The sequence below is a fragment of the Seriola dumerili genome, unplaced genomic scaffold (genome assembly GCF_002260705.1).
Source record: "Seriola dumerili isolate Sdu_G_001 unplaced genomic scaffold, Sdu_1.0 BDQW01000169.1, whole genome shotgun sequence".
NCBI classification, from domain to species: domain Eukaryota; kingdom Metazoa; phylum Chordata; class Actinopteri; order Carangiformes; family Carangidae; genus Seriola; species Seriola dumerili.
Genome location: NW_019174424.1, coordinates 5734644 through 5745148, shown reverse-complemented (window position 1 = coordinate 5745148; position 10505 = coordinate 5734644). Strand labels below are relative to the sequence as shown.

At 37.9% G+C, this 10505-nt stretch overlaps 1 protein-coding gene and 1 pseudogene across 1 annotated transcript; both read left to right on the top strand.

Moving 5' to 3' along the window:
* The first annotated feature begins 1223 nt into the window (after positions 1–1223).
* Positions 1224–10505, top strand: part of LOC111227310 — a 38316-nt pseudogene continuing 29034 nt past the window's right edge.
* On the top strand, positions 1371–2819 carry LOC111227291 (myosin heavy chain, fast skeletal muscle-like). Its single transcript, XM_022752719.1, has 4 exons — positions 1371–1574; positions 2003–2146; positions 2504–2660; positions 2788–2819. Exons 1-4 carry the CDS (start codon positions 1371–1373, stop codon positions 2817–2819), a joined length of 537 nt encoding a protein of 178 aa, XP_022608440.1.

Here is a 10505-nt window from a genome sequence, read left to right as displayed (position 1 = left end):
GCACAATATTTAATGCAACCTCTTAAATTATGTTTAAGATATATTATCTTGTAAATATCATCATATATTATCATCATATGCTGATAATGTCAAATATTGATGTCACTTAGGGGTGAATGTTCTTTCATTTCAGAGATTTGCAAATGTGCAAGTGTCCTGCAACTGAATATCAATGGAATTTGGAAGACTTACCAAGACCAAGCTACTCATGAAATTTAAAAAAAGACTGTTAATGTTCACAACAGCTTTCAACTTTGATGTCGTGTAAATCAAGTATAACATAATTTGTAGTTTTAATTCTTCTTTTGTTACAGTAGGAACACAGTTTACTCAATGTTAACATAACTGGTGCAAGCATTAATTCATATTTTAGATTTTAACACCTACATTGTGTTGGTCATATCAAAGTTAACATCAAAGTTAACAAATCAAATCAAATCAAATCAAATCAAATCAAATCAAATCAAATCAAATCAATTGGTATAACATCATGATGTAAACTGTAATTTCTGTGTTTTCTTAGTAACAAAGAATTATGCATATCACTTCCTTAAACATCCCTGCCACTAAATAAGCTACAGGATGAAAAGAGGCCATGACCAAAATGAGAGAGAGACTACTGCTGACCAGGCACTGCCGGCCTCTATAAATGAGGCAGCAATGGACAAGCATGAACTGATAGGCATCCAACGCAGGTGAGTGTATGCTCTGTAACCTCAGTTTGCAATGCTTTTGATTAGCTGGTAAAGTAATTGTGTTGCTAATTACTTATGCATATTGAGTTATCTTTCAAGTATAGGTTTCAGATGATGGTTATATTTTATGGCATATCAAAGCAGTCTTGGATGGGAAAAAATGATTTTAAAGCAATTTTCTTAATATACTCCTAAAAATTCAAGAAAATAACTTCTTCCAAGAAGAAAAAATAACACAATTAATTAGTTTTGTTTTGACACCCAGTTCACGTCTTGTGATCAAGACTAATACAACAGTATGTCTCTGGTTGTGAAGGGCAATTGAAGGGATGGGAGAGTATTGAACTTTAAACTGAATGGACAGAGCGTTTATTAGGTTTGAAAACTTTTTCACCCTCTGATGTTCTTAAATGGACTGAATTTCCACAACTAAATTTAAATGAAAATCCAACTAAACTTTAAGTGCTCATGTTTGATTATCTTTTCATAGCATCTTGAGACTCCTCCAGAGACTACACCACTCAGTCTTTTTTGAAACGAGCTGAGGTAGGAGATGTCACCATAAAAAACACATGAAATTGCCAATATCAGATGGAAAATGCACCAAAGAAATTCCATGTTGATATGTTAACTATTGTGGACTCTCATTTTTTCAGTCTCGACTAAAGTGCCACCATGAGCACAGATGCGGAAATGGAGCAATATGGCCCGGCGGCCATCTACCTCCGGAAAACAGAGAGAGAGAGGATTGAGGCACAAACCACACCTTTTGATGCCAAAACAGCCTACTTTGTGGCTGATGCTGATGAGATGTACCTCAAGGGTAAACTTGTGAAGAAAGAGGGTGGCAAAGCCACAGTTGAGACAGATACAGGAAAGGTAGGTGATTAATTATACAATTATGCACTAATTATGCAAATGGAATTGAAAATTTTACTTTTTTAATAAAAACATTGCAATCTGTTTCAATAATGAACATTTAATTGAAAAGGTATTTGAGTAAAGCATTTACTGAAGGATTCATTTATAATTGTGTATTTTAAATTCGAACTGTCACTGTGAACTTAAATGCCATCCGTTCCATCAACTTGTTGATTAAAAAAATATTTTTCAGTAAAAATGTTCTGCTGTATTCCCTTTTCAGACTCTCACTGTAAAAGAGGATGACATCCATCAAAGGAACCCTCCNTGGAAGCTTAGCAAAGCATTTACTGAAGGATTAATTCATTGTGTGTTTTAAATTCAAACTGACACTGTGAACTACAGTGACATCAGTTTCATTATGTTTTGCTGTATTCCCTTTTCAGACTGTCACTGTAAAAGAGGATGACATCCATCAAAGGAACCCTCCAAAGTTTGACAAAATTGAGGACATGGCCATGATGACCCACCTCAATGAGCCTTGCGTGTTGTATAACCTCAAAGATCGTTATGCATCATGGATGATCTATGTGAGTTTCCACTATAATACATATTTCAAGTTGTTTCACACAGTTTATGCAATGCTCTCCCTTTTTCTTTGCGATCACTAAACTCATGGGACATCTTTTTAAAGCAGCTAAAAACATTTTTGTTCAGACAGGCTTTTGGTTAGCTTGTCTGAGCAGCTGCTCCATTTTATTCCATTGGTTTTTATGGCCTGTTTCCCTGTCTGTGTTTGGAACTTTTGTACATTTTGATTCATTAAAGCATTTTGTATCTGTGAATAGTGCTAGCCAATAAATAAACTTTAATTACGTACCTACTTACTTACACTACACTTTATGTATATGTTTACCTAACACTATTTATACTCTCTACTTTTACAGACCTACTCTGGGTTGTTCTGTGTTGTTGTGAATCCCTACAAGTGGCTTCCGGTATATGATGCTGTCGTTGTGGGTGCATACAGAGGCAAGAAGAGGATTGAGGCACCACCCCACATCTTCTCCATCTCTGACAATGCCTATCAGTCCATGCTCACTGGTAAGCGCAAAGTTAAAAATTTTTAAGTGTGTATGTATAGAGAAATGGAATTCAACTTAAGCAAAACCTTTCTGAAGGAAAACAAGGAAAAAGGAACTCATGTGAAGTATGCATGTTTGTATTTCAGATCGTGAGAACCAGTCTATCCTGATTACGTGAGTATAGCACAAAATGTTGTGTTAAATCTTTATAAATCTTATGATAAAGAAACACAATCTTGATAATGTGCCCCTTCTACCTCAGTGGAGAATCCGGTGCAGGAAAGACTGTCAACACCAAGCGTGTCATCCAGTATTTTGCAACAATTGCAGCTCTTGGAGCGAAGAAGGCTGAGGCAACCCCTGGCAAGATGCAGGTAAAATTGGTTGTTTAACATTAACGGTTTTGACAGAGAAAAGTTATTTTGGATGTACAGCTCATGTAACTCTAATCTTCTCCTGCAGGGCTCCCTTGAGGACCAAATTGTTGCAGCCAACCCTCTGCTGGAGGCCTATGGTAATGCCAAGACTGTGAGGAATGACAACTCCTCTCGTTTTGTAAGTAATACAGGAAATATATTTTTCTTTTCTTGCTAAACTATACAAAATTAATGTTATCAAAAATCTGTCTCTCTAGGGTAAATTTATCAGAATCCACTTTGGTTCTGCTGGAAAGCTGTCTTCAGCTGATATTGAAACATGTAAGTTCCAACGAAGGTGTAAGTCAAGATTCCTGTGAACTAACATGTGGTCTTTGATGAACTAAAACCACTATATTATAAGAAGTAATCACATATTATCCAATTGAATTTGCTACTCTTAGATCTGCTGGAGAAGTCTCGTGTCACCTTCCAGTTGTCTGCTGAGAGGAGCTACCATATCTTCTATCAGCTGATGACAGGCCACAAGCCTGAGCTTCTGGGTATGTTAAAAGATGTCTTGGACTTAAAATTCTGACAAAACTACAAACAGTATCAAAAGAAAATCTCATGAATTTTGTGTTCGCCCTTCTAGAGGCTCTTCTGATCAGCACCAACCCCTATGACTATCATATGATCAGTCAGGGTGAAATCACGGTCAAAAGCATTGATGATGTGGAGGAGTTCATTGCAACAGATGTAAGTCGACAAATTAGTTAAATAAAGAGTATAATGAGGGAAATGTTGCAATTACTGATAACTTTACTTCATTTCCACTGCAGACTGCCATTGACATCTTGGGTTTCACTGCTGAGGAGAAATTGGGTATCTACAAGCTCACTGGTGCTGTGATGCATCATGGCAACATGAAATTCAAGCAGAAGCAGCGTGAGGAGCAGGCTGAACCTGATGGCAATGAGGGTAATAATCGAAATAATACCACACTCATGTAAGTTTTCTGATCTGAAAATACTATTCAAGTCCATGTGTACTTAGCACTCTTGTCCACCTTTCCATTAGAGGCTGATAAAATCGCTTACCTCTTGGGCCTGAACTCAGCTGATATGCTGAAAGCCCTGTGCTACCCAAGAGTCAAGGTCGGAAATGAGATGGTGACCAAAGGTCAGACCGTTCCACAGGTAACAAAAAAGATAAATGTAACATCTACAAATATTCAAAGACTAGTTAGAAATCCAAGCAGGTTTTCAAAATGTTGCCATGTTTTTAGGGCAACCATTCCAGTTACGCTCGTGCGAAGTCTATCTATATGAAAATGTTTTGTGAGAATGGTCATCCTATCAATGACGATGCTGGACACAAACAGCCAAACAGTATCAATTGGTGTTGATATCGCTGATTGAGATCATTTGATGTGAGCAGTTGAAAAATATCAGACAATTGAAGTTCTGCCACAATCTTGCCATAAATTAAAAACAATCAATCTTAATTACAGTTCAAACACTTGGCAACTCTGCATCAACTTCACCGATGATAAACTGCAACAGTTTTTCAACACCACATGTTGTCTTGGGCAAGAGGAACAGAAAGAAGTCATTAAGAGTGTATTCATACTATGGATACTTCTGCCTGATTGAGCTCATATTAGAAGGTAAGTGCCATTGGTATAACATTATATTTTTATCATGGCAAATGGTAGCCTTACCACGAGTATTAATTTCAATATGAAATGGAATTCTTCTCATCCAATGGCATCTTTCCATCCTTGAAAGGAGTGCAGTTTCCCAAGGCTCGACACACTTTCAAGAACAAGCTAGAATGATCAAGCAGTCTGGCAAGACCAAGCCTTTGAGACCAAAACCTGCATAAGGGCAAGCTTGAGGTCACTTCTCCCTATGAATGACGACTATCTGCGTACAGTGCGATACAATATCATGGCTGGCTGGACAAAACAAGAACCCCTACGACTCAGTTGTTCACATATTCATCAACCAGAAGTCTTCAACAAAACTCCTGGCCTTCCTTTATGCAGCTCATGGTGGCGCTGACCGTAAGAAATAAGAGTGAGCAGAGACGATCATAAGCGCTAATATTCTGATATAATTCTGCATAATCATCTCCGAAACTACTGGTATGATACTGCAATCAAACTGAATGTAGAAATGATGCCCAATACCTTTCAACTTCGAAATTTCAAAGCTCTATCTTTATGTATCTTATTAATGGTATTAATATAAGGATGAAGATGAAGTAGATCTTGTGTAAGCTTTAATTTTAATCATATTTCCAGTTATAAAAAAATATTACTGCACAAAGTGCCAGCACGTTGCAGTCATAAATTTAAAAAATTGATTTAAAACGTTAAACAATTATGACGAGCATAAGAACTCGTCAGTCTATTAATCAGTTTTCATGAAATAAATAATTGAATGTTTTTACCAATGCAGACGCCTGTGAGCAGCCAGCAAGCAAGTCTAAGAGAGTGCTCCTTCCAGACTGTATCTAGCTCCTTTCAGTAGGTATTGTTTCACAAAACATTATAACGTTAAAAAACCTCATCATTAATATCATGTTTGACCATTATCTTATAATTGGATCACAGGAGAACTTGGCAAGCTGATGACCACTGTAGCAAGAGCTACTCATCCTAACTTTGTGCAGTTGCCTGATTCCCAATGAAACCAAGACCCCAGGTAGAAAGCCAAGGACCTCTTTCATTTTATGTTACACTGTTGTTACTAAAGAAATATTTTAAATTATTACTTTACTCTCAGTTCTTTGGAGAACTCATTGTCATCACCAAACTAGGTGTAACGGTGTTGCGAAGCATCAGAATCTGCAGAAAGCTTCCCCAACTAATCCTCATATGTGACTTCAAGCAAGGGCTACACTTTTCATTATATGAAAGTCAGCGCTGATTTCAGATGACGCTTGTGAGTGGTAAACACAAGTAAGATATGAAAAGAAAAATACAAGTAAGCAATATCATTTGTCATTGTAGATACAAAATATTCACTGCCAGTGATGCAGTCCTGAGGGACAGTCATTGACAACAGAAAGCGTAAGAAAAGCTCTGGCCCATGTGATGCTGGCACCAACTCAGTACAAGTTGCACACACATGGTATTCTTCGAGAAATGTTCACAAGACTTTTTACTTATGATCATTTCCCCCTTTTTGAATCCAATAAATAAATTATTATGACTGAATACACTTATTCTGACACCATAGCTGTTCTTCAAAAGCTGTCTGCTGGGTGCCCTGGAGAGATGAGAGATGACAAAACTGACTAAACATTTGTAACATGACTAGCAGGCTTCTGCAGAAGGATACCTCATGAGAAGGAGTTGTTAAGATGATGGAGAGATAGGATTTTCAAATAATACCTGACGTACTGTCCGATAATAACAAATATTTTTCTTAAATAGGTAAGGCTCTAGCATTTGCAATAGAAATCCAATGACAGAAGTAATTGCACAATATCGTGATATTTTTTCCAGGGAATCCATCTCAGCACCAGTACAAATATCCGTTCAATTTCATGAATGTGAAAAAAATTGGCCCACTGAATGAAACCTGACTTCAAGATCAAAGGCCTCTTTTGAAAGGGCTGAGACTGAGAAGAGCTCCAAAGATGAAGGAGAATTATGAGAAGATCAACAGACCTCGGCTTACTGCCTGCCAAGAAAAAGGAATTGGAGAGAAGATGTTTCACCTCGCTGACAGGAGAGAAGAATGACACTGCACTGCCAAGTTGGCTTCGTGAATACACATATTAATATAACACACATAGTAGTTTCTTGGATCACTAATAATTTAGTGTAATCAAATGCATTATTTATTTAATTTAATCAATAATCATAATCCATGAAATCACACCCGTGGATTATACCTAGACCACATATTACATGTTACATCGCTTTTATCTGTTGGCTTTTATCTATATTTACAACTTGAAAAATGTTCACATTAACTAAATGAATAATTAGCAAACACCAACATAATAAAAAGACCTTCAAGCATAAAATAACAACATAATTATCCTAGTTTCTATATGTTAAATAACACTATAGGACAGTGAGAACCTAATCAGATCTAGAAAGTCTGAAGGCATGCAGTAGAGCAAAATCCAGCTCAGGCCAACACATCAAAGAAAAACAACTGAAGACTGGACGGTGAAGAGGAAATCAATGCTGAGCTGACTGCCAAGAAGAAGGAAGCTGGAGATGAATCTCTGAGCTGAAGAGACATGATGACTGCGAGATCACCTTGCGGCTTAAATGTGAGAAAGAGAAAATGCCACGTGAAACAGACAAGTTCAGTTCATAAGTCGAAACTTAAATACATGACATTCATTTTTAATATATATGGATGACATTCAAATGCTGCCTTTCAACAATTTTCAGGTGTGAAAAACTCACAGAGGAATTAGCATTCCTCAAATGACGTGATTGCCAAGTTACCAATGAAAGGAAAGCACTCCAGAAGGCCCACCAGCAAAACACTGATATCTCCAGAAATCCAATGGATAAAGACAAATTCAACCTTTGACCAAGCCAAACAAGCTGGCAACAGCAATGGACGATGTAAGCTCAACAATTGCTTTCACCCTCATTCTCTGACTCTTCTTATTGTTTTTTCCCAGTTTTTATAATTAACAAGTTTATTCTGCTTGAGGATTCTCCTGGAGCAAAAAGTAAGAAGCTCGCATGGACTAGCAGAGCCAAGAGGAAGCTTTGAGGGATCTAAACGCCCAGAATCCCATCAGATCTGGAGGGAATGACAAGCACAATCTGATGAGAAAACAAAGAATTATAATTCCTTTTTGAAAAACCATTTCCTTTTTTTGAAATCCAGACAAATTGCACAGCTAAAGAAAACAACATAAATGCTGATCCGCAGTCAATTGAGCAATTTAATTCCGAAACTCAAACGTCTAAATTGACTGGAGAGATTTTTATGTGATTTAGACAAAATGCCTGCCAACCCACTATATTCACATCTGCCGCAACTATACTTTGCTAATTAAGTGTTGTGTCTTAAATAGTAAATAATACAATATCAAAAAGTAAACTAAAAAACCTGAACATGCTACACAATTATACCTGCAGCAACATCACTTTAGTAATTCATTGAAATGAGCAGCATGTAGCATTACTCAAAGCATAAGTTGTGCCCAAATTGAAAGCCTCACAAGCACACACTATCAGGCTATAATCTTATTAGACTACTGAACCTTATCCTTACTTCCAACAACAAGCACTGCACGATTCAATCAAACATCCAGACAATAACACTAAAGAGATGAAGTCGCTCTATTATTTCCATATTACAAAAAGGAGTTTGAAGAGCCTCGAGTCAGCTCCTACAGCAGAATAGATGAACATCATTTGGAGCCGCAGCTACAGAGAGATTCAAAGAAGACTTTCCAGTTATACATAGTGAGTCTGTACATATCAAACCAGTAAATATCATATAAAACAAATAGCATTCTGGGTAATGAGTTTCTTAATATTGCTACTATCATAATGATACTCGCATGAGGAGCTGGAAGGAAGCAGATATGAAGCTGAGAGGCTGCTCGGCTAAAGCTTGAGAAGGCAGAGCGACCTCTCAAGAGACTGAGGATCAGAAGCTGAGAAGCTGTGGCACAGCCCCCAGATTAGAGAACAGAAGCGTGAAGGCTGATTCCAGAATCTAGCGTCGAACCTGAAAGAGTCATACTCTGCAGATGAATCTAACCGCATCAGCTCTACGCAAGAAGCAGGCTATAGTTTGCAGAGCTGGAGAGCAGATCAAACCCTCCAGTCGAGTGTCAAGCCAGAAGCTGAGAAGTGATCAGAGCGCAGATACAAGATGCAGATATGACTGCACCTTCTCTCCCGTCAACTATAAGCGGCTTGCCTCAAATCTATAGGTAGCGTTCCGCCTGTTGAGTAGAAGGGTTTAAGCCTATTTTAATAGCATCCAATAACTGTAATATATCCACATACCATCTATGTTACCTCAAGTTCCTGCGAGATATAACACAACGGACGCCTATTCCTGTTGTTTGTTGTCTAGAGAGTCAACTTTGGAATAAAAATATCGTCGCCAGAACTCTTGAGACCAGCTGATGAGCTCCAATAAGCCAAAATATAGAATGTTCGCCAGTTGAATACATTAAGAGCACATAAGGCAAGACTGCAGACAGAGAATGATGAGTCACCTATTAATAAAAACATTGCTGTGTGGGTAATCAGTTTTTCATAAATTCATTTATACAATTCTTCAAGGTAGTTTTCTCGCCCAGCGTGAAGAAAGCTCTCGTTCCCAGCACCAGGGCAAGACAGCCTTCACTCGCAGATTGAGGAGCTTCAAGACACACATTGAGGAGGAAGTCAACGTACAATTTCCATATATTGTCTAGAAGCAGCTGAATGGACCTCCTTTTTCGCATGTAGCATTAAAAAATACATACAATTTATATTAACACTATTAAAAAGTCAAAACTCATCATCTTAGGCCCACAGTAATAAGATATTCCGATAAACATACTGCTATTATTGAAACTTGAATCTTTCTAGAATACCATTCAAGATAATGAAAAGACAATAAGCATGTTACTTGTCTATAAAGCAAACATATGTAAAGGAATATGATCCAACTAACCTAAATCAACATGTTGCAAGTTGATGAATATTCTTAAAACCAATATTTTTCGCTTCATTAGTAAGCTTAAAATCTCTTTGTCAGTTCAACAGTTGCCAAGAATGCCCTGGCCCACGGCTGAGTTTATCAGCCCGCATACCTGCATCGCTCAGAAGAGCCAGTTTGAAGAGAAGCAGGAGGCCAGCTGCGCACGCAGATTAGCCAAGGACCAACCAGTAGGTGATCAGTGGAGAACCAATATGAGGACTGCATGCTATCAGACGCACTAGAAACGGAGGAGCTAAGTAGTAACCTACCGTTCATGGTTAATTCAATTTCCTTAAATTTAATTTGTTCAAACGTTAACAATAGAAATTAACAAATTAATTATTTTTAGTCATTACAGGCAAAAAGCTTGCCCAGCGCCTGCAGATGCTGAGAGGATCATTAGGCTCAACTTCTAAGTGTCTGTTGAGACGCACCAAGCAGAGCGTGCAGAGTGAGTGAGCACTCTCATGATAGATGTGGAGAACTAAATAGTCTGCTTGCCACCTTACAAGAAGCGAGGACTACTTGATAAGGTAAATATTTCCTGAAATCCCAAAACAATTTTAATCTGACAGTAACACAGACCTGAAGTAGTAACCAATCATTTAATAACCTATACAATTAGTCCTTGCAGAATGGAAACAGAAGTATAGAGGCAGGCAGAGCTGAAGGCCAGAAGGAAGGCTCGCTTCTCTCAGCACTACACTGTTCAAGATGAAAACCATCTTATGAGGAGTCTGGATCAACTGGAGACATGAGAAGAGAACAAGAACCTGCCAGCGTATGTAAATGTCACTGATTTAATCTCACCTT

What these genes read in the sequence shown, in the direction of transcription:
- LOC111227291 (XM_022752719.1), top strand. Translation starts at nt 1,371, where the DNA reads ATGAGCACAGATGCGGAAATGGAGCAATATGGCCCGGCGGCCATCTAC. An exon ending in ATGCATCATGGATGATCTAT is followed by an intron (nt 2,147 to 2,503) that starts GTGAGTTTCCAC and finishes CTACTTTTACAG; the next exon opens with ACCTACTCTGGGTTGTTCTG. An exon ending in CTATCAGTCCATGCTCACTG is followed by an intron (nt 2,661 to 2,787) that starts GTAAGCGCAAAG and finishes TTTGTATTTCAG; the next exon opens with ATCGTGAGAACCAGTCTATC.